General features: G+C 47.6%; 2 protein-coding genes across 5 annotated transcripts in view; one reads left to right on the top strand and one right to left on the bottom strand.

The window, feature by feature from the left end:
* slf1 (SMC5/6 complex localization factor 1) overlaps positions 1-14,672 on the top strand; it is a 29,853-nt gene extending 15,181 nt beyond the window's left edge. The window contains exons 17-18 of the mRNA XM_076730175.1: positions 949-1,131; positions 12,769-14,672. Coding sequence (XP_076586290.1) covers positions 949-1,131; positions 12,769-13,268 — 683 coding nt within the window. The 3' untranslated portion in view covers positions 13,269-14,672. The remainder of the gene's footprint in view (positions 1-948; positions 1,132-12,768) is intronic.
* mctp1a (multiple C2 domains, transmembrane 1a) overlaps positions 14,154-26,449 on the bottom strand; it is a 130,790-nt gene continuing 118,494 nt past the window's right edge. For all 4 annotated transcript variants that reach the window (XM_076730173.1, XM_076730171.1, XM_076730172.1 and 1 more), the window contains 4 exons: positions 25,950-26,059; positions 25,067-25,176; positions 24,727-24,824; positions 14,154-17,305 (listed from right to left, as the gene is read on the bottom strand). In XM_076730173.1, coding sequence (XP_076586288.1) covers positions 17,234-17,305; positions 24,727-24,824; positions 25,067-25,176; positions 25,950-26,059 — 390 coding nt within the window. In that variant the 3' untranslated portion in view covers positions 14,154-17,233. The remainder of the gene's footprint in view (positions 17,306-24,726; positions 24,825-25,066; positions 25,177-25,949; positions 26,060-26,449) is intronic.

Raw genomic sequence — 26,449 nt, 5'->3', positions numbered from 1 at the left:
CATTCGCGTTTTAACAGCAGCCTAAATTAACTTGCGTCTCGGCACAGGGCTTACGCAAGAGGTGATGTTCAGAATGTGATCAGGCAGAACTACGTGTTAAATGGTGAAATTAGCGCCGTCACCTCGCAGCGAACACGAGGCCCGTGTTAACCGAGGCAAACGTTTCAGGTCCTCGTCAGATAAAACAGATCTACATCACGACGTTCTCCAGATCTCTACAGATTGTTCCATTTTGTTTGCGTAATTTTTTTTTTTGCAGCAAACACTGTAAAACGTGATGGTCTGAAGTCTTGTAATGTTTCGTGAAAATGCACATTTTTGTCTAATTATGTACGACGCACACGGACGGTGGTTAGTGACCTCTTTGTAGCTCCCAAACAAGAATTTTGAAAGGTGTACCGGCGCTTTCGTAATAGCGAAACTTAAGAAACCATAGTTCAGTCCTGCTAATGTGACTTTTTGAATTTTCTGACTCTCATGCAAACTATGGAGTTCTGTATACTGTATACTGCCTCGTTTACTGTATCAGCTTTAATCACTTTGCAAAGTGTCTCTCACCAGTTTCTCTCGAGATCCTCCAATTAGCCACTGTTAGCTTATTGCTAGCTGAGTTGTTAGCTCTCAGTGCTAACCAACAACAGCCAACTCACGCCACAACACAAGTCTCTTCAAATTTTTAGTCTTTCATCATGACACTCCAGTCAAATGCTAAAATTGTCCAGTACCACACTTTAGGAGATGTACTTATCTAGTCAACTGCTTTATACCCTGAATTCTTTACAAAATTTCGCACTTCAGTGTGAATTCTTGGCAGAAAGCTAATTCTTTAAGTATCAGAGATATAATTAACCTTAAAAGATACCAGTTAGCAGTTTGTTTTTGTCCACATGAATCATTTAGATTTGTTAAATAAGCATTGTCTGTGTGCTTGGTGTGTTGACCGCGTAGACCACGCAGGCTGGACGCCTCTGCACGAAGCGTGCAACCACGGCAGCACTGCGTGTGTGGAGGCTTTGCTACGTCACCACCCTGCCCCTGTGCTCAATAACCAGGTGGGTGGGGTCAGTCCACTGCACGACGCCATGCTGAACGGACACATGGACATCGCCAAAATGCTGCTGGAACACGCAGGTGGGTGAACTTCACCAGCGCACTCACCGTTCAGAGCGACAGCGGATGTAAAGAATGACACCATGTATTGGTTTTATAAGAGCGAGCTAACAAAATAGCTCAAATGCTACCTTCAAATAGTAATATTTGACTAACTGATATTACTCTTTAAAGTATATTTATCTACAAGGCAAACATCTAATTGTATTTATGAACTAACGTGTGATTAGAGGAGCCATTTTTCCAGTCTGGACAATGGATGGATGCACATGAACGCACCATTCTGACAGACTTTTACGTCAATCTGCATTTCCAGCTGCATTTTCGCTGCTTTTTTTCAGAAAAAAAGTTAATAAAATCTAAATCATAAATTATCTTCTGGGGGCTCTGCTCACATTCATAAACGGGTTAATATGAAACGCTGCTCAGTGTATCCAGGTGCATGTTTATAAGGTTAGGCAGATGCTTTTAATGTGGCTTGGCAAATCAGAATAGGAGCAGATTCTTCATTATTTTCATGTCCGTTCTTTCCGCAGCACCTTTTTAAGTTCAAACTGTGACACTGATATTGGTCTGGTGCTTTACTTTGTCAGTGTCATTACTCAGGCAGGTTCAGTTAAAAATGGCTATGTTACATGTTTATATTTCCTAATTGGATGGGTTATACTCAACTGTTTTCATATGTCTTCATGTAATCCATCTTCCACGAAATGATTCATTAAACCAAATGGTCGCCGTCACACTGATGGAATCATATAATGTTAAAATAAAACACCTTTAACTTGTCGAGCCAGTTGGCTGCCAAGCGAGCTAATCTGTAGAATTAGCCATTTAGCTAATGATTTACTGCAGCGGTGGGCTTCATGTCACCGCCGCTGTGGCCAAGACAAGCTTTCAGTTTAATGTAGCCAACAAATGTAGCGGAGCTTACTGACAGATTGAATGCTGCTTTCGACCTTGTTAGCAGGGCCAGTTTTGTCTTAGCTGGCCGCCTTGCAGAGCGAGGGACCTGTTGATGGTGGCGCCTTTAACGGACCGCTCCACCGGTTTCAACGTCACGTTTATTTGGCTCAATCCATACTGAAGACTGAAAGTTAGACAGGAGTGCAGTACACGCCATGCATCCGAAAAATCAGCTTAAGCACCAACACCCGTTCGGTGAGGATGAGACAAGAATCTGATGTTTTTTAGGGACAAATGTGTTACAGCTGGTATTTATGGTTACCTTCAGACTGATGTGCTGCACACATACAGTGAGCCGGAGACAAACAGTATTGGTACTGGGCCCCAAAGGCCATAACAGTAGTCTGCTTCTCCGCTGTTTGATTCCTAGATCATCTACACCATCTCTGTCCCCACTGCTTGTCTTCATAATCCTCATGCAACCCTGCACTGCAGTTTCTGTCCAAACAGATTACAGCCCCGCCTCATAAGATGTCTGTTAATGTCTTTTTGACAAGATTGGAGGAGTCAGGATCCGCCGCTTGCAGAATTCACATCCAGGTTTTTGCGGAAATGTGTCACAACACAACTGGCTTGTGCGCCTGCATGTTCGCGTGCCACATGCAGTCGGAGCTCAGGAGGGTTGAAGTGAGCGTGACGGCCGTGGGAGCTCAGAGAGGGTGGTGTCGCTCGGTGTGCAGCAGCAGGTGGCTGAGGCGATGTGTATGCGTTTTTGGGGAGGGCGGGGGGAGGTGGGGGGGGGGGGGGGGTGTCATCCAGCAGCGTCTCCCATGTAACATACCTCTGCCTCCGCTCACTTCTCAGTTTGACTAATTATAGTTAATTTGATTTGACTTTCCCATTAACACATGTACATATTCTGTCCTCAAAAAATAAATTAGACTGGGATTGTTTAGTCCCGGAGAGGAAACAAGAGAGCGTTCCCTTTTTTTTTTTTTTTTTTCCCCCCCTCCCTTCCTCAGTAACAGGAGGGAGAGCAAATTAAAAGAGGTCAGAGGAAGAAGCAGCTATCTGTATCTGTAAAATTAGAAGAGGAAGAGACGGAGTGTGTGTGTGTGTGTGTGTGTGTGTGTGTGTGTGTGTGTGTGTGTGTGTGTGTGTGTGTGTGTGTGTGCGTGTGTGTGTGTGCGCACAGCAGACGTCTGGCCTGCTGTCTAGGCCAGGTCTCTTCGCAGGGACCGAGCAGAACAACATGAACGAGAACGCTCTCGATGTGAAACACCTGCAGGCTTGTGCATTATCCTTCTTTCTCGCTCGCTCTCTCCTGACTGTTTGCTGTTCCTTCACACCTTGATGGCGGCTTGTCTAAAGGCTAAAGCTGGTGAGGAGGTGGTCCTCTTGACTCCAGGCTATTCTGTCTCTCCATGATCCGTGATCTCCACCCGGTTGTTATGGACACCATCGATAAGCCTGCCTTTTTTTTTCTCCAGATCTTTAAGTCCAGGCTGTTAAGTGTGGAAAGTTTTAGCTTTGGGGCTACATCGCGCTTGCTTCCTGTAAGCATCTTTATGCTGCTGTTGGACTTTTGTGTTTGTGGCTGCAGTTCTAACACCCATACATCAGACTCCTTCTGAGGGTCCCATGGTAGGAAAACCGGCTAGTGGGCCAGATGCATCTATTGCTTTCCTTATTTATTATCTTCCTGTGTTTTATTCTTCTTTAGTGCATGCTACATCTCCTGAAACTACATCTCCATTGAGGCATTCAGCCTGCTGTCCTGGCTGTTTCCAGCAGACAGGCTGAACCGAGCTGCCAAGGTTCTGGTAGGCCAGAGAGGGCAACACCGACACTGGCACACCAACAAAGCCTTTATTTGGGAGTGATCTCACCCCTTTGTAAGCCTGTCTGCTTGGAGGCCTGGGCTCTGTATATGTGTGTGTGTGTGTGTGTGTGTGTGTGTGTGTGTGTGTGTGTGTGTGTGTGTGTGCGTTTTTAGGGGTGAATTGCAAGGGGGGGGGGGAGAGGGATGGATGGATCCCACCCCTCTACCCCCTCTACCTCAGTCTCTCCAGGCTTATGGAGCTGGCAAGGAAAGGATGCCATGGCTGAGGGCAAGGCTGACTCTGCTCTCCCCCCCTCCTCCTCCCGTTGCCCAAGGCCGCCCCACATGACCCTGCACAGAAGTGTGTGTTTGCATGCGCGCGTGTGTGTGTGTGTGTGTGTGTGTGTGTGTGTGTGTGTGTGTGTGTGTGTGTGTGTGTGTGTGTGCTCGTGCTGGGCTTGTTTTTTTTACACAGTATCAAAGTGTCCTTGGCTATATTTTTTGGTGTATGTGTATGCATGCACAAGTATTTTCCTGAATCTCAAATGCTGGCTTGCAATTAAGTGGCTGTAAGTGTGTGCGTGCCTGTGTGTGTGTGTGTGTGTGTGTGTGTGTGTGTGTGTGTGTGTGTTTGGTGACGCTCCCTGTGCCCCTTCCTCAGCTGGTAGGAGTGTTTAAATTTTGCAGGGTGGCCAGGGCAGCCGGTACCCCTGATTGGAATGGAAAATGACCCGAAGCCTTTAGCTGTGCAGTTCAGACCTGGCACACACACACACACACACACACACACACACACACACACACACACACACACACACACACACAGAGGAGGCGTGTCAGTGAGCAAAGGGGGTGGAGAGATGAAGAAAAGAGCCTTTAAGCTGTCACCACTCGGCCCTGTGAGCGTAATCGCTGATGGCGTCCTCTCAATGCAGCCCACCGTGTTAGTAAGCACAGCCAGTCCACCTCGACTTGTAAACACAGGCACATTCTCTCACACACACACACACACACACACACACACACACACACACACACACTCATTTAGATGCTTGCAGTGGAAAGAGTACAGGAGCAGAAAGAATTGTTCAGGTGTGTGTAAAAGTGTTTTTGTTTTGCCCGTTTTGTCTAATTGTTTGGCTTGAGTCGAGTTCAGAGACGGCAGCAGAGGTTGCTCCATGACTGCCTCCTCGATTTCTCTTTGGGTTTGTGTTGTGTTACGCGCACGCACACACACACACACACACACACACACACACACACACACACACACACACACACACACACACACACACACACACGGTTAATGCACAGCGTCCCTGCAGATCTCGAATGTGAGCGAGCGTTCGTGGAGCAGAAAGATGTCATTTGCTCAGTGGCACAGGAAACACACGGTCCCCTCGGACGGCTGTCGTCAGTCATGGTTCGTCTCTGTCTGTTTGTCTGTCTCTGTCATAGATACACACACACATGCACACACACACACACACGCACAGGTAGTGCTTTAGACACACTTGGGCCTCTTCACTGTCAACACGGTAAAGAAAGTTCATTCTGCTCGGCACTTATTTCCCTGTGGGTCCTGAACTGGCAACCGCGAGGAGCCGAGCACTCGCACTGTTAGAGGTGAAGCTGCGTTTGGAGCCCTCGGCTTCACTCGGGTGTGTTGATGTTTCAACTGCGGCTTTCTCCAGGCTGTATTTCAAGGACTTCCCTCGCTGGGAATTTTTTCACTAGATTCTCCTCCTTTCTCCTCTCTTCCTGCCTGTCTCTCGTTATCCACCCCCCGACACACACACACAACTTTTCTTTCTGTGTTTTCGGGTGGTTGCCAGGATTAAGTCTGGAGCTCTATCCAGCAGTCTCCCCGGGTGTTCCTCAACGGGCTCCAAGAGGAGGGAGAGACCCCTTTTCGGATAAACCCCCGTGTGTGTTTTATACAGATGAGGGCCAGAGAGGATCAGAAGAGGCTGATGATGATTTTGCACTTTGTTACTAAAGGTTTCTTGCAGGCTACTTCTGCCCAGAACCACCTTTGTAGCATATGAACACATGTATTTTGCTCATTTTACACAGCTGCAGCATTTAGTGAGCATGAAGGCCACGGGGAGCTAGCTCCACTGAAAAGGAAAGGGCAAAGGCCAAGGAGCATTAAACAATTTGTATTTATTCTGCCGTCCTTCAACAACAAGGTTCTGCTCCAGTTTAACACCGAATATTTATTTGTAAGGACTACAAAATAATTGAAAGTGGAGAATTCATAAGTGTGGGAAACGTGGTCTTCCATCCACAAAGCAAAGTTTCAAGGTTTGGTTCATCCCTTTTGTTCGCTCGCAGGTTAATATGAAAGAAAAACAACACGGTCGTAGGCCACACATTTATTTGTGTTGTCGGCCATGAAGATCGTTTTGTGTTTGCGCTCCAGCCCTGAACTTAAATTATCCCATACTCCATGAGAACAAATGCCCCCCCCCCCCCAAATTAAAACATTCAACAACACCTCTGGAAGGAATTGAATAACACATAGAAAAAAAATTCCATTGATAGAAAATACAGACGAGAGAGGAGACTTTTTTTTTTTTTACTCATTGTGAAATTCATTAACAAGGCAGCAATGGGTGCTGAGAGTCAACAATGGTTGGTGTTTGAACCCTGGTGGAGTGGGTCATATAGTGAAATTGGAGTGTACATGAAGACACTCAACAGCAGTTTAAGTGTGTTTGCTTAAATCGTTCTTTCAATGGGAAACTAAAGCCTGCAGCGTGATGCACTTTTAAGGAGTTTGGAGCTGCAGTGGAAGCAGTTTTCCAGTGTCAAGGGAGTCTGAAGTTTAACTTTTCTGTTGCGTTGTCAAAAAGACCTTGGAGGAGCAGTCCCTCTGACGACTTGACGGCGTTTTGTGGATGACGTTTTTGACCATGTTGAATTTTCTTGGTCGCCGGAGGATGAATCCTGAGGATGTCTTTGGTGCTTCCCTGACTTTAAATCTATCAGCAGGTCAACGTTTTCATTTCAGTGATCTTCTGAAAGGAACGTTCATGGTTTCCAGACAGCGCCTCCTTAACTTGGACCTTCCTCTTCACCTCCTCGTCAGCCTCAGCCGTACTTTGTGTTTAGAGCTAATTAGCAAACGTCAGCATGCTAAACTAACCTGCTAAACATCAGCATGGTCGTTAGACTGTAAACTGACATTAGCATTTAACTCAAAGCACCACTCTGCCTCACAGAGCTGCTAGCGTGGCTAACACCTCACCTCGAGCTGTGTCACCTGCACAGAACTTGCTTGTATTTGCATCTTGACTTTACACAATGAGCGCTGCACGGGGCACACGAAAGAGAGTTCTGAGTACATGCCAACGTGTCAAGTAATGAGTTAGCGTTAAATGATTGTGCCCGTGAGAGCTTTGCAGTCAAAATCTGTCTATTTACTTCTGTATTCATGAATTGAGCATTGGCTTCCCTTTGGTTTCCTGTGTTTTGTCGCCACGTTTCAGTCTGTTTCTGTCGACTTCCACATGGTTCAGGTAGAGTTTGAGTTCACATCAGTGGCATCATAGGAAACTAATTTGCACGTGCATGATGATTCAGCACATGACACATTAGTCGAGCTAACAGCGGATGGCAGTGATTAGCCTTTTCTGATCCAAGACACCAGTTAGGAGTTAATAAAGGGCTCGGCTCTGATTATTTAAGATGTTTAACACCTACTGCTGATCAGCATCCGGTAAATCAGAGTATATCTGATGCCCCCTCTCACCAGAGGTGTTGGAGAGGCAGGGGATTACACAAAGCTAGCAGTTGGTGTCGGTGCTTTTACATCCTCCCTTATCTGCCCCACCTCCTCCTGAAGGCTATGATCCAACTGTAATCTGTGCCTGACCAGACTGTGTTTGGGTGAGGAGGCCAGGAACAGGCTAATCGCACACAACCCGTTAAGATGAGGCTCGCCGGTGACCGACAGGACAAAGCCTGTCCCTGGCTTTAATGTCAATTAGTGGAATTCACGCATGAGCTGAAATCAGAAGGGAAATATTGCAGAGGTAAAACAGCACCGTTCCCCCTCCCCTATTTATTGCTGTACAAAAGATATTGACCCGACCGCTGCATCAGATGTACCTCCTCAGGCCTTGTTTTCATCCTCTGAATATCAAGGTAGAAAATGGGAGAAAAATATCACTGAGCGCTCAGACTGTTGCTAAAGCAGAGCGGGATTTTAGCATATTCACATGTCTGGCTGGTCTTTTTCTTTTTCCCTGCATCTGATGCCTCTCCGCTGGCTGCTTTGGTGCCTCACTTGGTTGGCCTTGTTGTTTTTGCTGTGGTTTCTAGTCGCTAGCTAGCAGCTCCCTGTGGATATGTGATGCCGTGCCCCTGGCTGCAGTTCACACACTCGCCCTGCCTCTCTTATTCAGGCAGCGAGGAGGTGGGTGGGGGGGGGGGAGAGGATGTTTACCATGCTGTGGAGCTGCCTGCTTCCCAGCTTGTCTGCCTCAGCCCCAGCCTCAGACCAGAGACAGAGAGAGAGAGAGAGAGAGAGAGACATGGGGGAGGGAGCACTGCATCTTTCTTTCCTTCCCTCCCTCCCTCTTTTTGCGCCAGTTTTCCCCTCCTCCCCTCTCACTTTTATATTTCTTGTCTTCGCCTGCCCTCTAAAGGCCAAAGGGCTTTGCGCTCTGTGTGTGTGTGTGTGTGTGTGTGTGTGTGTGTGTGTGTGTGTGTGTGTGTGTGTAGCACTCAGACTGCATCAGGCGGTGGCTTTTGCTCGGCATGTGTATTTCCTCCCTCTGTTCTATCTTCAGAGCTGAGGTCTTAGCAGGGCATTCTCACATGCATGTCTACACACACACACACACACACACACACACACACACACACACACACACACACACACAAAGGATGGTGTAATTACCCTGTGCTCTCATGTAATCCCCCAGGTGTTGTATTTATCTCCACTGCAGCATATCTGACACCCAGCGCCAATACCTGGATTCACTTCAGTCGCCGTCCCTGCACCAAAACCATTCCCCAGCCTCTAGTCTCATAACAGTGTGTGTGTGTGTGTGTGTGTGTGTGTGTGCATGTGTGTGAATTACATCATAAACAGCACATGATGCTATTTTCATGTCTTCTTGTAGAAAAAATGGAATTTAGCACTGGCTATGACCATCGGCGTCTTCGGGATGAAGTGCGTTTGAGCCGTGCGGTGGGATGCTGGAGTGTGTTTTGTATCCCAGGATGGATAAAAAAAGGAGCAGCTTATTGTCTGGTCGTGTAAGTAAGCACAGGCAGGGAGGAAAAATCCATTTAAAATCCCGGAAAAGCAAAAGACACAAGCTGGTGCTTAATGGAAATAAAAGGGGGAAAGTCAAGCAGATAAACACGCAAATGTGACAAACAGCAGACAGCACGCGCCGGCAGACACCGTCAGCTCTCAGGCAGACAGATCAGCAATCAAACACACAGCCACGCAGGCTTTCAGGCAAGCCGAGCCCAGGGCCGTGCTGCGGGGGCCCTCTCCTCCCCACACCAGTGTCATCCCTCTGGTTGGAGCCTGTCTGTCACGCACGGGTTTGACACGGTGACGTCGGGGAACGCCGGCGCTTCCGTGGCTTGCCTTCCCCTCTCTCGTGCAGAGCCGTGGCTGACAGACAGGGAGCTCGCGGTGGGCTGGATTGGACTGAAAGCTCAGGAGCAGGTGCTGTTATTTTATTTGGGGCGGAATTTAAGTTCAGATATTCATTTCCGCTTTTCACAAGAGAGTAAACGGGAACTCTGGATTTCTATTGTGTGACTGTACAGTCGTAAATGGGAATCTGACTCGTGGTGCAAAGTGCTGCTTTGTCTGGTGCTTTACGCTTAAATGATCCCTGTTTCTGTTATCTTTGCTGCTGCAACAATCATGTTCCCATGAGAGGAGAACATACTGTAGGAGTTTCATCTTATTTAACTGCTGCATGCAGAGTGACTGGTGTTAAGCAGTTTCTAAATGTAGTTCATGCACATGTACTCAGCACAGGCTGCGCTCGTTTTGTGCTCTCTGTCTTCTGTTTGAATGTCCCCGTGTTGTTCGGGCTGAAGAGAAGTGCTGCTGCAGTGATTATTAAAGTATTAAATAGGAGAAGGAAACCTTGTCCTCCCTTTTTCTCCACGTTGAAAACAGAGTGCTTGGATTCGTGGCCCAAACCCAAGCACTCTGTAGCACCTCGCAGGCCCCTCGCAGACCTCAGTCCAAGGCCGGCCCTCTCAAAGGACGGCACAGAAAAGGACGCATTGTGAAGAAAAACAGCCTCGGTCTTCAAAGCCGCCCCATCTTTTTTATAGCTCATCCGTAAAGGACGGGGATGGATCCGTTTTCCAGCAGACATGACGTTGCATGTTCCCATGTGTTTCTGTGGGGTATCACAGTAGTGGTTTTTTAGAAAAATCCACATTCTGGCGGACCTGAACGTCTCCGCTGTGTGTCCGCCATGCTTGGCTTCACACATTACAGCCACTCCTACTGGATGAGCGTAATGGTGAGGACAGCTTGTTATAGAAACCTGGTGATTATGACCTGCTGTGAACAACCTCACTCCCTCCCTCACACGCCACGTCGCTCCGTCTCCCCCCCTCCCTCCCCGTCCGCCTTCCTCTTGTGGCCACTTTGATCAAATCTGTGCTCTTCCGTCCTTGACTGCTGCCCCCGATGCCTGACCCCTGCATTTGAAATGTCCCCGCTTATGTAAAAGTTTATGTAGATTAATGCCACAATTTATGCAGATTCAGTTTTTACCACTCAGGCTTGAAGCACTAAAAGGTAGATGAGCGCTGACCTTCCCCGCTAACAGCTACGTGAGCTCTCACCGATTATCTCATAACTGCTGCACACAGCGTTGGTTCTCTGGCAGACAGAGAGATGGAGAGCAATTTCAGAATTCATAACGTTCCATTTTTAACTTTTTTTTTTACAGTGTCATTTAAAACAAGGCTGTCTTTTTGTCAAAATGGCATTTGGGAGGCTTTGTAAGTGTGGTGTATGTCACAACGCACCACACACACACACACACACACACACACACACACACACACACGATTGTCCCTCCTTTAAAGCATCACGCTTCCTGCAGCCCCACAGTGTCTGTCAAACAGAAACAACTGCCAGCAGTGGTATCAAGCAGCCGTCTGCGTGTCACGCCGAGCCTCCACAGAGCCGTAAACTCGCAAGTGGCAGCCGCATTGCCAAGGTTGAACAGTCAAGTGCCATCAAGAGCAGTTTGCCACAGAAATGGGTCTATCTGAAAGCAAACAAAGGGCTCACACTTGACTCGACCTGCTCCGTGTAGGCTAAGTGCGCGCGGGCCTGTCTGACACTGGAAAATGGCTTTCAGTCTGCACAGACAAAGCAGAAGCGTAGAGAGAGTAGACGGTAAATGTCACCATTATAACTTTCCTGGGGGGGAACAAAGTGTTAGATTCGGCTGTGACTGTCATGTCCAGTTTGAACGTGGTGAAGCAGGGCTGAAAGGATGAAGTCAAGGTTATTGGAGAGACTTTGAATCTGTGGATATTTGTTTTTGTCGTGTGATTTTTACATTAACGTGTGCCTCTTTCGCTTAAATGCTAAAGATCTTCACTGAGAGGACAAGCCGAGACGCAGCATTTGTAGCGCAGTCACAAATGATTTCGATTAATGCGGCTTCACCTCGATAAGTCATCCTCACAAACCTCGTTTTCACATCTCTATAAAGAGGGAACTTTTAGCAGAGCAATTTTCTGATATCACAGCCAAGGTCTGTTGCGAGGTTGACACCCCCAGCAGCTCTCTGTGTTCGTGTTACTGATGATAGCGATGAGCTCGCTCGCAGCATTACATCAAAAGAGCTAGCGGGAAAAGCAGAGCCTCGATCAGGTCACTAACCCTCTGCGCCTTTTACACAAACACAAAGTGACCCGCCAGTCACACAGTTAAGACAAGGTGTCAGCTGAAGTTAGTGCTGAAGTGAGCTAAAAGCCCTGGCTGGCGCTGAGGCCCAGTGGGAAAACAGCTGTTCGCTTTAACTCCTCACGTCACCGCCTGTGTGTGTGTGTGTGGGGTGGGGGAGTTTCTGTCTGGGCGTGTACTGTACAGGACATGCATTCATGTGTGTGTCTGTGCACTATTTATATCTGTTGCCGTGTCCCGCCGGTGACCCGTGCAGCGTCTCTTCCGCCTTATTTGATAATGATGCTGCAGCCTCCAGTAGCTTGGCTGCGTGTCAGTGTGTCATGATGTGATCACTGATGCTTCAGCTGGTTACATTAGACTCCCTGACCTTCTCTTCTCGGGCCAATCTGCCATTTTAAAATCAGATATTTCAACTCCGGCGATATCACAGCCTGTCAAAACTATGTGTGCACGTTACCCAACGTTATAATTTCAAGTCACATATAAACTTCACCACCAAACGCTCTCTGTGGTGATTTCCCTCACAGGTTCTTTCAGGACACTCCCAGAGCTGAAAACATGACTCGCTCTCATCTTTGCACTTTAATGTGTAGTTCAGTAGAGCCATTTACAGATCCTCCTAAAGACTCTGTCCATCTTTGCACAGTATTGATGAAGTGTTTTGGTGCACAATTTAAAAAATTGGAGCTGTTTGCGCCCAGGGGAGAGTAGTCACATGGTAGCAGTTCGGCTATTTATACCCGTCACAGGTGATAAAGTCCATAAAGGGAGGAGGCAATGGAGGATAAATGGGTCAAACACAGGACTTTGGCTGGGGTTTGAGTCCTGTGTGACACCTAAAGTCAGCACACAGACTTATTTCACCTTTTATTTTCAGTCTCTTTAAATTTCCAGTTTTCTGTCACAGTTTGGTTCAGCTTAGGCAGCAAAACTACACGGCAAATGTAAGCTGCAAAATGTGGTAGAAAATGCTGTGCGGTCTGACCCCGTGTCCCTCTGCCCCCTCCAGGCTCGGCTCTCCTGCAGCAGACCGATGGAGACGGCCGGACTGCGCTGGATCTGGTCTCAGCAGCGAGTCAGAGGGAGGAGCTCCTCCACAGCGCACAGGTCGGAGACTCGGCCCTGAGACACAGGGAAGTGACCGTGGTCTTGAACCTGCCCCTCCTTGAGGCTGGATCCTCTCTGCTGGCCCACCTCATTTTCTCCTATCGGCAAGAGAGCGGCCTGTCCCGCTTCGTGCAGCCCAGCGACCAGTCCCCCGGCCTGGGCTGCAGGCTGGTCAGGGCCCTGGAAGCCCACTCCCTCCAGGAAGTGACTCTGGGCTGGACGGACCAGAGGGCAGTGAGGCTCCTGGAGGACACTCGGACTCTGCTGGAGCTCGGCAGAGGGAGTCACCTGGAGCAGGTGCCTCAGGCAGTGAAACAGTGCAAAGGAGAGAATACACAGTTCCTGTTGGAGATCCTGGGAGATCTTAAGTCTTGGGGTGAAGCGCTACTGGCCGACCTGTGATACAGAATCAATGGACAACGCACTGAAAACATATGAATGTACAACTTTGAGAAATATTATGTGTCAGTTATCAAGGCCTTAAAGTGACAACAAACACCTTGTGGCCTTCTGAGGACGCGTTCCTCCAGAATACTGTGTCCTTCTGCTGTCTTCCCATTCAGGTAAATGGGTCAGCGTGTGTTCTGTAGTTTTGGGTATATTTTACTACCTTGTTTTGCTTTAAAATATTTTATCCTTTGTAAATACTGAGAAATGTATTTAAGTTGAATGTTTGGAGTATATTTTTATTTAACGCTGACTTTTCTGTACAGACTGTCACTACCTCGACTTCTTGTTTTCTACGGCTTTTTTTTTTTTTTTTACATGTTAATAACTATTGCAAAAAAATGAAGACAGATTAATTGACTATTAAAGTCTCGTTCCAATAATTCGATCAGCAGTGATCAAGTGTTTTCAGCCAATAAATCGGGGGGAAATGGCTTCTGCGGCGCGAGGCTGAAAGGTGCTCTGACAAATGGAGTGGCTCCGCGTGAGGGCCGCAGTGAAAGAGTGAGAGTGGTTCTCACAGAAGTCCTCCTGAGATGCTCGAGGCTCTGATGTGCACTCAGAGTCCCTGCCACACAGACAGCGTGAGGAATGAGCCGCTTCCTGTAGCAGCACGCGAGTGAAGAAAGGGGCTTGGGCCTGCTCGTCGAGGTGGGTCGGGTGGGCGACGGAGCGGCGGCGGCGGCGGTGAGAGGAGGGGGGACCTGAACCTGAAATGTGAACACAGTTGGTATCTGAGACGGAGATGAATGGCCTAATATTCCTTTCGCTGCTACCAGTGTTGGCTTACAAATGAGACTGTTGATGCAGAGAGCAGATTTTGCAATAACCCAGACACTCTGAAGATGATAAAAAATATTTAATCTCGTGTGGTTTTTTTTTTTTTTTCTTTCAAAATAAGCCACATACATCAGATGCATTTAATTTCTCAAACCGGAAAATATACATCGCATGTTCTTCCACCCCTCCTGACCGACCCATGTCTCAGCTCCTTATTCCTGCCACAAAATGTCATTGGTCAGAGGCGGGCACGTGAAGATGATGTCACAGGCAGGCAACGTCGCAGGCGGAAAAAGACAGATCTTAGAAAATGAGACAGGCATACACCTACATTACAATATCATCACCAGACCATCAACAGGCATACTGTATAAAATACAAACATAAATTAATAAGTAGTTAGCTATGTACAGTATTATTTAAAAAATAAATAGTCTCATTTCAACTTGGTGCAAATAAAAGTGCTTTTTTTCCCTTTACAGCTGTCGATCTGATACATTCCTTTATAGAATTGATTTTTCTCTACGTCATACAAAAAAGAAACACTTTGGTTTGCTTGCAAAAAAAAAACAGAATAAATGGCGAGAAATAAGAAACGGTGTTTGGATGCAATACCACACAATAGTCACCACAGTTTGCTGTAAAATAACTACATACAGTAGTAGACACATACATATCAGGTATTCAAACAGTCCCTTCAGGCATTATAAAAAGCCATCCTTCACGAGCCGCAGAGTGTGTTTGTTGAGGAGGCTATAATCAGTCTGCGACGCAGCTCTTGGGGGACAGTCTGTTATTGTCTTTCAAGTGGATTCCTCAAAGCAACAAAACAAAATCAATGGCCCTCTGGAGTGACAGATCCGAGCCTGTTGATATTTAAGCATGGAGATGGATGGGTGAAGAGGGAGGGAGGGAGCGGGAGAGGGTAGAGGCGATGGCAGGCAGACAGGCAGGGCGAGAGCGTGACAAAATGGCAGGAGAGAGCTCGAGCTGCGGCGGAGTTTAGAGCAATAAAGACGGAGAGAGACGGACAGACAGACGAAGCAGAGGGAGGAGGGACGGAGGCAGGGATCAGTGGGATGAGAGGAGGCCTCCTCAAATGTAGCCCGAGCTGTGATCTTTCAACAGATGCTCAGCAAGAAGCCCAGGAGACCGTCCCTTCAGACAGGGTCGCAACCCCGCTCACTGACGAATGAGGGAGCCGCAGAGAGAGCAAACGGAGAGAAGCATGATGGGAAGAGGGGTCTGAAATAGCATAAAACACACACACACACACACACACACACACATCCCTCAGTCCCTGACATCTCAGGCCTAAGTCCCCTCAGAGCCTCGTCCTGTCACACAGCGACTTGCTGCTCATCTAGCTGACGGCCTACACCAGCAAGCTCCACACCAAATAACAGCTGGCACTCCTGCACACACACACAAACACACACACACACACACACTAACTGAATCTACGCATCAGTCTACAGCTGGAGGGGAGATATGACTGTAACGCACACCAGCGCTGAGAAAAGCAACATGCCTTTGATTGCATAAATGCGTATACGTAAACACTCTTACATACACGGTTCACATACACGAGCTTGTGTCTCTGGAAAGACGGATCAAAGTTGAGCTGTGGGCACGGGAGGTGGGGCAGATGGAGAGGGCGGCCAGCCTGGGGCACAGCATCACAGAGAGCGTGTTGGTGTGCCTGAGAGGGAGAGAATGTGCCTGCTCAGATGGGATGCTGAGCTTTCATCTGTGAGCAGCGAGGTACAGTTTGTGTACGTGAGATCTCTTAAAGGAGCAGTGTATTCACGTGAGGGTGTTGTTTTTTTTTTTTTTTAGTGTGTGTGGCCGCCGAGGCAAACGCGCAGAGACACACGAGAGGAGAGGAGACCAGGCTTTCAAACCAGATTAAGGCCGCGGCCGCCTGAAGGCCTCCCCGCCCGGCGACACTCTGCATAGACTGGGTGACATCTACATCAACAGCGCGACAGCAGAAGGCCCAGACTGCTGCGCCTCCTGACAGACGGAGGAGGCGTCTCACTGATTGACGGACGGGAGTTTGACACGTTTTTTCAGGGGTTAAACGAGGCTACGCGTAAACTATTTGGACATTTAGGAAGTGATAAAGGTTTGGGGGCGTAACACCAACTGTCTAATGCTCAACAGTGTTCCTCTTTTTTTTTTTCCTCTGGGTATTATTTAATGACGATTATGTAATCACAATCTATTTTAAGAAGAACAGACAGTACTTTATACTAATACCACTTCCCACTGAGGTTTGATTCTTTTTTTTTTTGTATTGGAGTCACAGCTTAAAAAAAAAAAAAAAAAAAATTTGGCCGTTGTGTTGCAGCACAGACAGATACCACCACAAGCCTTCAGCCTGTCGGTCCAGTGTTTGTGTAGAAGGACGTATCTGGAGGCTACCGCCATAATTGCTAATCAACTTGGCTGGCTGAGTTAAGTGGAGACAATCCAAATGACTGCCATTGAACATAACATCATTACCACATCCAAGATGGGAAGAAAACAAAAGATACTTCAGTACAAAAACAATTAGAAAATATGAACATATTACCAGAACCTGTTAACGACAACGTGAGCTAAAAAAGAAAAAGGTCTGCTGCAGAGCGACGGTGCAGAATGTGAGTGTAAGGCTTGTACTCTGATAAACACGGACGGACAGAGTGTCTTTTTTTTGGGACGGTGAGTAGAAATGTTAAACTTGTTTTACTCATTGTGTGACACTCGCGGCAAGCAAATGATCAGAGTCCTCCGAGCTGTCAGAGCGACGGAGGGTGACGGAGGAGAGCGGCTCACACGGCTGAGAAAAAGGTCGTTCCATCCATCCTTCCCGCTCGCCTTTAAAATCAATCAAAACCATAACGGCGATAATTCATGAGATTTCTTGCACTTTTTTTTCATACAAAAATTACACTTCGGGAAACTGTACTGTACACCATGAGTAATTAAAGACAGGAAAAAAAAAAGGTTTTAAGAGAAGAAAATAGGAAAGATAAAAGGACAGAGAGTTGAGCCGAGCTGGTCCGGAGCCGTCTTCCTCTGCTCCTCAGTGTCCAGTAATAGATCACGAGAAGAAAAGTGGAGAAGAGAGGGAGTTGGTGGGCGGACACAGTCATCTACCCGGGGTTGTTTTTCTTCCTTTTATTTGGACTGGGATTGGGATCCAGTTTCAGCTCTCGGTACTGCACCTGTTAAAACACACAGAAACACACATGCAAGCATGCGCACACACACACACACACACACACACACACAACACACACCACCCGGTCAGGTGGAAAGAGCAAAGGATGCTTGAATAGCACAGAAACCCTCCAGAGGCTCTCTGAGTCCAGCTGTGTGGAACAGTGGCCTCAGGGAGGGGATTACACACTGATTACAACACACACACACACACACACACACACACACACACACATATAAAGACATTCACACGCACACACACACACACAATCCATGTACACTGTTCAAAGCTCCAAATACACTAGTGCTTGCACCCAAATGTACGTATGTGTACACACATACTTCCACAGATGTGGGACAGTGGCCTAAGGGAAGGGATCACACAAACAAACAGAGAACAGGGCAAGGCCTCATGGGAAAGCTTGGAGAGACAACAGAGTCATCTCAGCATGGCGAGATGGTGGGGAGAGAAAGGGCAGAGAGATGGGAAGGAAACAGAAGGTAGGAAAAAAAACACACCTAAGCCCGCGCTTAGCTGGTGGTTATAGTTCAGACAGCGTCAACACATTACTGATCCTGAACCATCATGAGAAAATGAAGACGATCTACTGACCGCAGATGACCAAACTCACTGTGTTTGCATCATTCAGAACGATAATGTGCAATCTACATCTTTTTCTCTCCACTCAGACGAACTGCAGTTAGCCATCACAAAGTCTGGAGCTTCACGTTTTCTCAATAAACGACAGCAGACCTGACCTGCTGAGGCTCCTGTCTGCCTGCAGACAGGTGGAGGACCTGTCAGCCATTACTGCAGGTGCAGAACAGCATCATGAAGCTGGAGTGTTTTATAACGACTTGGGGTGGTTCAGCCAGAAGTTCTAGCTTCCTATATTTAACTTTAAATCTCCTCAAGGACAGCAGAAGGAAGCACGTCGACGTTGACACGTTCGACCACAAAGCCGCACGCTATGCTCTGCTAACCGTCATGTAAGTATAAGATGACCTAAACTCACAGATTTGTGACAGTTTGACATTTTGGGAAATAAACTTACTTGCTTTCTTGTTGAGAGTTCGATGAGAAGAGTGATGTCACGCTCATATGTGTCAGCTAAATATGAAACTGTAGCCAGCTGGTTAGCTTAGCTTAGCACAAAGATGGGAAAAGGGGAAAAGGGCTAGGCTGGCTCTGTCCAAAGCTAACAAAACCCACCTTGTGGCTTCATGGGTTGTGTTCTGGAATATTTCTTGATCAGAAGCAGTGGCTTTCTGGGGACTTTTGGTCATGAAGTTACTGCATCTGGTCAAAAGACAACCCAGCACAACCAAACTTTTTTTATTTTATAATTTCTTTAAGAGAGAGTCAATCCGGCAGTTTCCTTCTCTGTCTAGTCTCTATGCTAAGCTAACGGTCAGCTGGCTGTATGAATGTGTTGAACATGATCACTGAGGGAGCGTCACCTGGTGACCACTTCATGTGATGCTTTGCAAAGATGGCGGAGCTCCACAGAAGGATCTTAGAAAGAGGCTGAGCTTAAGTGATGGACACTCAATACGCCACAGCATCACAGCGGCTGAACGTCAACAACCAGCGACTGTCACTCCGGCAGTCTCTCACTTTCAGATGTACACACACTTGTGCACGCACACACAAATACAGTCACTAGCCGAGACAGATTCAAGACACTGACAAGCACTAGCCACTGAATCAGAATACTAATAGGGAAAAAAACCCCAAGATTTAACAGTCACAGCACCAAAGAGCCAGTATCGTCTGTGGGATCCTTCCTAGGCTGACGTACTGTAGGCTACTCTGCCTGTCTGACTGACTGACACCCTCTCTGATTCTCCAGGCAGACAACAAACTGACGTCAATATGGTTTCTCTGTTCTGTCTCATGGTGGGTCTGTCTGCTGTGGACGGGAACAGCAGCGTCTCTCAACGCTGGCTGGGAATGAGCCTTTATCATCCATCTTCTACTGGTTCCCACTGTCGCTTCAATGACGGCTTCCAGTATCCTCTGCCTGCGATGTACAAATGCGAGATGCGAAGATTTGTGCGTGTGTGCTCAACAATGCAGACACATATGAATACCAGCAAAGAAAATGTACGCACACACACACACACACACACAAACACACACCAGCGCCTCCCACATCACAGAAAAACACTCTTGTATCATTAAAATCCCATACAAATCCACACACATACAGCTGGGTATTTCCGTTCGTCTGTCTCACAGTGGTGGTCACCGATGTCTCGTTAAGGTGCTTACAGAGTGGTTAGGCCAGCATGTGTTGCTCTCTACGCCTCACTAGCCAGCCAGACTGCACTGATTCAGATCTGGATACTCCTCGCTGTCTCACAAGGCAAACTAACATCCTACCAAACAGCTGTACAAATACAGCCAGTTTGTCGGATACAGTGAGAGAGAGGAGAGGCCGGGAGAGGGTCTGAAAGGCGACGAGGAAATAATCCAGGTGGAGAAAACAAGGGAGGAAAGGGATGATGGGAAGAAGGGACAGATATAGACGAAGGGAGGAAGTTCAGAGAGCGGGACAAACCAACAAAGGGAACAGCAGAGAAAACAATGAGAGTGAAGAAGAGACTGGGTGAGACAGAGGGAGATCTGTGGACACCCGGGTGATGACAGATACTGTTCTCATGTGGGTGTGGATCCTTTTATAGCCCTGCCAACTAAAGCAGACAACGGACCAAAACCCAGGGGACGGAGAGGGGTTTATATGGCCCCATCTGTGTGTGTGCATGTGTGTGTGTGTGTGTGTGTGTGTGTGTGTGTGTGTGTGTGCAGTGGTAGTTTCGTTAGGGGACTTTGACAGTCCTGGCAGAGAGCCCACACTGACTGCGATCAATGACAGAGGGACATCCATGGCTGAACAAGTGAGTGAATGGTTGAATGATTTAATTCACCCATGAGCGAAGGAGTAACAGCACATCTGCATGTCGCGCAGAAACGCGGACAAAGATCCGTTACTGTCAAATAATCACGAGCAAATTCGTGAAAAAAAATCCTCCCTTATCAAAATGTTTCTCCGTTATGTGACTCATTCTCACTCATTGTTTGCTGCCAGCTTCAAGCGAGCGAACGTGGATCCAAAAGTAGGACAGGTACTCTACGGGATCACTGGCTGTTAGTGGTTCCATTATACGGCCAAACGCCTACAGCAGCAAAAAGGAACAGGCAATTTAATTCTGCGCGCTGACATTCCTGTCCAAACAAAACTCTTTGTGAGCGCGGGTAAACAAAGAAAAGTTTGCATGTCATGTAGAAAAGTAGGGTTTTGTTTCTCATGAAGAGCAGCGAAGGGGATCGACGAAAAGAAAGGGTGCAGGAAAAAAAAAACAATATCTCAATCAAACGGGAGTTTTCTCTGTGAAGAGCTGCCAGCCAAGAGAAACGGGGCTCATGCGTCACAGGTTCAATTCCACCTCACGGGTGACAGGCCTGCCTGACGCTATACCCTTGGCTCCCCCGCTCACCTCACCTAATAACACACACGCAGTCACCAATGCGATGCGGAAAAACAAGAGCTAGTTAAAGTCAAAAACAGGAGAAAAGGCAGAGGAGGCGAGGAGAAAGTGGGACGTTAGCGGAATAAAAGAAACCGGAATTGGGTGAAAGTAAAAAAAGTGTGGTAATGCGGCGAGCACATAAGCAATTTGGTAGCGCGAGTGGGGAGCTTAAAGGGAACATCGACAAGAGAGGCAGTGGGTAAAGACCCGGCGCTGCTCAAAGGCTGCTCCACCCTCGCTCCTCTCCGCTCCTCTCCTCTCCCAAATGTTGACAGTACAAGTGCAAAACAGGCTTTGAAGTGTGCTCTGCTGAAGGGGCGCCGTGTACCGTGCATCGTGCTTCGTTTAACGGTGTTACCCACAAAGCATCCCGGGACCTGCGCCTCCCTCCCTGCCTCTCATTCTCCCTCTCTCTCCCTCTCGCAGTGAACCTTTGACAGTGTTTTGTTGATGCCAGTGTGGGCAGACAGACACGGCGAAACCAAGGTGGGTGACAGTGAGCAGAAAAAGGCAAATAGGCGAGCAAAAAAGTGAAGTCAAGAGAGGGAAGGGAGCGACATTTTAATGATACTATGTTATTCTGTTTTCCCGTCCTTTCTGGAGAGCACAAAACTCAGCGGGTTTCATCTCATGTGACGCCTAATGGAGCATAAGGGTTATTAAATGTTTCCAGGGAAACACTATTGTGTATAGTTCACACATCTGCAGATCGGAGGATTCAGCACTCACGTCTACTGCCGGGAAAGAAAAGGCATGTCAAGGTGACATAAACCAGCGAGCAAAAAAAATTACAAAGCAAGGAAAGTTTTGCCTATTAGCTGCTGCGGCTCGACATACTGAATAGTGACTAATTGGCCACTTGCAGTGAAATGTTTAAATTTGTCAAAAAGTGGAGAAGGACAGGGGGAAGGAGAGGGAGACCTCTGGTAGATGTAAGTGATGGCGTCTGGCAACATTTCAACCTTTAACTATCCTGCCTTTGACCCCTGTATGTCCAAAGAGGCTTCATCCCCAACATAAATGTTGTCTAAAAATATTAACCCGACTCCCCTCTGCTCATTAGGCGCTAAATTGGAATTCATGCTTATTTTTGTACTGGGGGTTTGATCCAGCTACTTTATACCGATCATAAAGGGCCACTTGGCATGCTAATTGCCTTGGCCCTACTTATGCACTCCCTAGCTCACATGGCTAATGGTGTCGTAAAACATACTAGTGCACTGACACCTCCCAAACGCCAGGTAGGGAATACTTAGCACTATAAAGGTGCTCAGTTTGGCCTCGTTTAAGAGGACATGAAGGATTTCCTGATAATGACCATAACGATAGCTTATGCTGGTGAAAGATCCAAACCAGATACAAGAAGCCGTTGCCCAGAGAGAGCCAGTGGCCGCTTCACGCACGCATGCTTCACGCACGCATGCTTCATGCTACATACCGCGCCAGCCTTTAACACTGCTGCTCACAGAGGGACGTAATGATTTAAGTAAACTGGTCAGGTGGTAAAAAGGTAACTCTGACTGTTGCTGCTTCCACGCATCACTGGGAATTCAGATTTTAAAGGGTGTTTGACAGTGCTGTTAGGGGGCCGGTGTCATCCACTTTAAGAGCTTGGTTTGCAGGACTAAAGCACCTTCTGTTAAGTTTCTTTTATGTGCTCGTACGCTATAAAGTGGAATGAAAGATGAGAAAACTATCAGAGCCCAAAAGCTGTTCCACAGTTGCTGTAATGCTATGCAGCTACATAAGCTATGATGGACTGCAGCCCAGTGTGGATGCCCTTTGTATATAAAGTCATTAGAACCTCATCAGTTCTGGCTGCACTGAAGCACCTCCAAATGATGCGGAACACTACACTGCAACACCCCCAGTCCACCTCACATGCACTACTCCTGGGAGAGCGTGCGTGTGTGTGTGTGTGTGTGTGTGTGTGTGTGTGTGTGAGAGAGAGAGAGAGATTATGTATATGTGTTAGGTCACACCAGGGCCCTGAAATAGCACTTCATTAGTCATCCAGGGTATCAGGTATAGTGGGCCCTCGCACCAATGCCAGTGGGTGCCATGGATGCGTGCCTGTGAGGGGACGCTCCATTTGGACCCCAGCACCTCTGTGCATCATCACGCAGCCTAAAGGGCTTAATCCCCACAGACGGCTCTGACCCAGTAAGGCGGGGGCAGGCAATGAGGTGAACCCACCACCGCAAGCAGCAGCGGGACGCGCCGCAGTGCAGAACGTTCTGGTCTGTTTTTAGCCAACGACCGCAGTGACGGGTGTCTTCACAGGAAATTAACCTTTGGATGTAGTCAGACGGTGATCAGCGAAGGTCTCCATTCTTTATCCGCTGACTAAGCAGTAAATCTAAATTTTAACAGTCATATCTTAGTGATACAAACAAGACTACCTTGCTCTAACTGATCAAAACCAGCCATCTCCATCAATCAATCAATCAACTCTCCGTGTCCTTGAACTTGTGTCTTCATTCCTCCTCCCGTTACTCTATTTCCATCCTCATCTGTCCTCCCCTGAAATTTATTCTTACCCCTCTCCCTTGGTCTTTCACCCTCATTACTCAGAAAGCCTCCACACTGTCAGTGAAACCTGGCAACAATTACCATTCCAACAGCTGCAGCAGTAACTGTTACAGTAGCACTTACAGTATTACTTATACAGTCGGCACAAGTCCAGCCGCACGGGCACTAGACCAGAGCACCATGTCTGCCCCCACCTTCCCTAGCCAGCAGGCCCTCATTAGGGTCCTTGTAAAGGCCTCATACCTGCCGGGGCCGGGCCCCTTCACTGCTCCGTTCCTCCAGGCTCCAGGTGTGTAAGGTGGCTGCACTTCACCAGAGGGGACAGCTTGGGCTCATTTAAGCCGATGGCTACCTGCCTGGTGCCTACTGCTGCAGCAGGCCCCAGTAAACTAAGAAACTGTAAAACTGCATGGGGGCCGAAAGGGGGAGAACGGGGGGGGGGGGGGGTTGACGGGGGTGTGTAGGGGAGCAAGGATTATGACCCTGTAAAGATGAAAGAAGTTGTGGGCAACAAGCGATCAAAGAGGAAGTGTGTCAGTGCTGATGTGGCAGGGGATTGGTCGTATCGGAGGCCCCGGGTCGTTCAGCCACGGCCTGCGTGTGTGTTTATCTGTGCGTTCATGTGCGTGTGTATTGAACTCAGCACAGCAGGGCTTAACGGCCACAGCGGACACCATCGGTGCTGGATAACACAACGACTTTCACAAGCTGCCGCTTAATTGCAGTTTAAACTGCAGTTTGTCCTGAGCAGCACAGCACGTTACAGTTAACATACACACACACACACACACACACACACACACACATCTACACACACACACCATATTTTACCTAACGAAGCATCTGTAGTGTTCAGCCACAAAGTTAATCTGATCTCACGGTTAATGTAGAAGCAAAACCGCATGGGGCTGGTTAACTGTTGGTTTACACTCTGTTCCAATTACTAGCATAGCTGGGAAACAACAGCTAGCTGTAATTGTGTGTGAGTGTGTGTGCATGGAGTCAATCAACCTAGTTATATGCTGGGCACTAAACTCACTTAACCTTGTTATCTTATTACACAGCTCCAGCTATGTATGTGGAAATTGAATTAGACTAGAAAGGTATTAATAGGAAAACACAAAAACGACTCTGAAACAATTTGATTAGATGCTGCCTGGCTAAAACAAAGAACAGTCGGTTCACAGGAAAAGTGCAACGGTGGGGAGCCAATGGCTGAGAGGAAGAAAAGAGAGAAAGAGGAAGAGACAGAGGAGATCATAAAAGGAGCCCTGACCCTTGCCCATGTCTGAAACTGACAGATGTGCTGTCAAAGAGATATAAAAGATGAAACAAAGATAAAAGTTGAATGTTCACCCACCACTTGTACATCTGAGGGCACTCTGGACAGAAAGTCTAGCAGCTCGTTGTTATCAATGGTGTAAGGGTCTCGCAGTTTCTTGGTGAATTTATTCACCCCTGTAGATGGAGGAAAACAGTGAGGTCAGGTGGGGAAGAGCTGGGAGCGAGAGGCGGACATCAGCACATCCTGTATGTCCTACAAGTTGTTAAAGCCTAAATCATTTAATCTGAACTCTGGCTGTGCTTTTTTTACACAATACAAAACATAAAAAAGCACCATGGAGCACAGAAAATACACCTTTTAAGTGTAATTACTTAGATTTACAGGAAATGTCAATAAACATTACACATTAGCTCACCCCAGGCTAGCACAATATATCTCAGAGGGATGAAGTAGATGATGGTGGTGGCCACTCCGAGAGCCACGATGGCCAGCCAGCTTAAGAAAGGCACAGTCCAGTTAAATGTGCTGCAGAGAGAGGAAAGAAAAGGACTGTAAACATTCAGAGACATGGCAAAGTTCAGTCCAGCCAAACAGGCAGAGAAAGAGTACAGAGAGTCAGCGGGGGCATTTTAATACTTTTCAACCCAAACAAGCTGATCTGGATGCCCCTGCACTACAAATTCATCACGCTCGCTGGAGCCGTGCAGAAGGAAATAACCTCACCCAAAGTTTCACAGGTCAGCACTGCAGGGTGAAGGTGGGCTATGACTCAGTACAATTCACACTCTATAATCAGCAAAACGCTCTCAACCTTTCAGAAACACAGGTCAAAGATGTTTGAGTTTGATTTAAAATGTTTTTACCTGTAAGTGAAGAAGGAACCTGCAGCCTGACTCGTTCTTAAAGCAGCTTTAATCAAAAAGCTTCCCTTTGCTTTGTATGGACCTATGAGAAAGTCAGGGTGCCTGTGGATGCAGGTGTACAGCAAATAAACGGTGTGGGAGTGTGCGTGTGTGTGTGTGTGTGTGCAGCGATGTGTGTTTAATCTAGTATGTAGATGATTCAGTTAAGAGGTCGTGCAGGGTTAAGTGAGATGTGACGGACATAAAGACAGACAGCCTGTGTGTTTGTCTTGCAGGGTTGGGTGTCAGGCTGGCAGTGCTTCCTGAGAGCAGAGTTATATTCACTCAGGCTGACAAGAGGAAGCGGGGCAACCTGGCATTGCGGGAAAAAAACTACTTGGACGTGCAGAGCGGCGAGGAACGGGCCGGGTGCCGAGGAGCGGGCTTACGACTCACTTCTTTATCCTCTCGCCATAGGAGGCCACTTCATCCAGTGCATTCTGCACGCTGATGCACACGTCCTGAATGGCATAAAGCTTGTTCATGAAGCCCTTTCTCTCCGAGTCCTGCAAGAGGACAGATAGAGATGTAGGCGAGGGAGAAAGAAAGCGTGGGTGAGGGAGGAAGAGATGGAGAGACACAGAGGGGAGGAGAGAGAAAGAGGAGAGAGAGAGAGAGAGAAGGCAGAGGCTGGGCACAGGCATCTTTGTGGAAACAATACATTTTAAATAGCGTCAAAGATTTGGAGTGGGGAGCCAAATCACCGGATATCCTGCGTGAACTGACGGAGTGCTTTCATTTCAGGCAGTAATAGAGATATAAAGTCGGCAGAACAAATCAAAATGTTTCCCTCCTTACAAAAGCTCACACAGGAAAATTTGAATATGTGAATAGAGAGGCAGAATTAAACTGAAAGCCAAATGGATACATCAATCTTTGGGCACTCTTTCTCCCTC

The sequence above is a fragment of the Chaetodon auriga genome, chromosome 5, assembly GCF_051107435.1.
Source record: "Chaetodon auriga isolate fChaAug3 chromosome 5, fChaAug3.hap1, whole genome shotgun sequence".
In the NCBI taxonomy this organism is placed as follows: domain Eukaryota; kingdom Metazoa; phylum Chordata; class Actinopteri; order Chaetodontiformes; family Chaetodontidae; genus Chaetodon; species Chaetodon auriga.
This window is presented reverse-complemented; position numbering and strand designations above follow the sequence as displayed.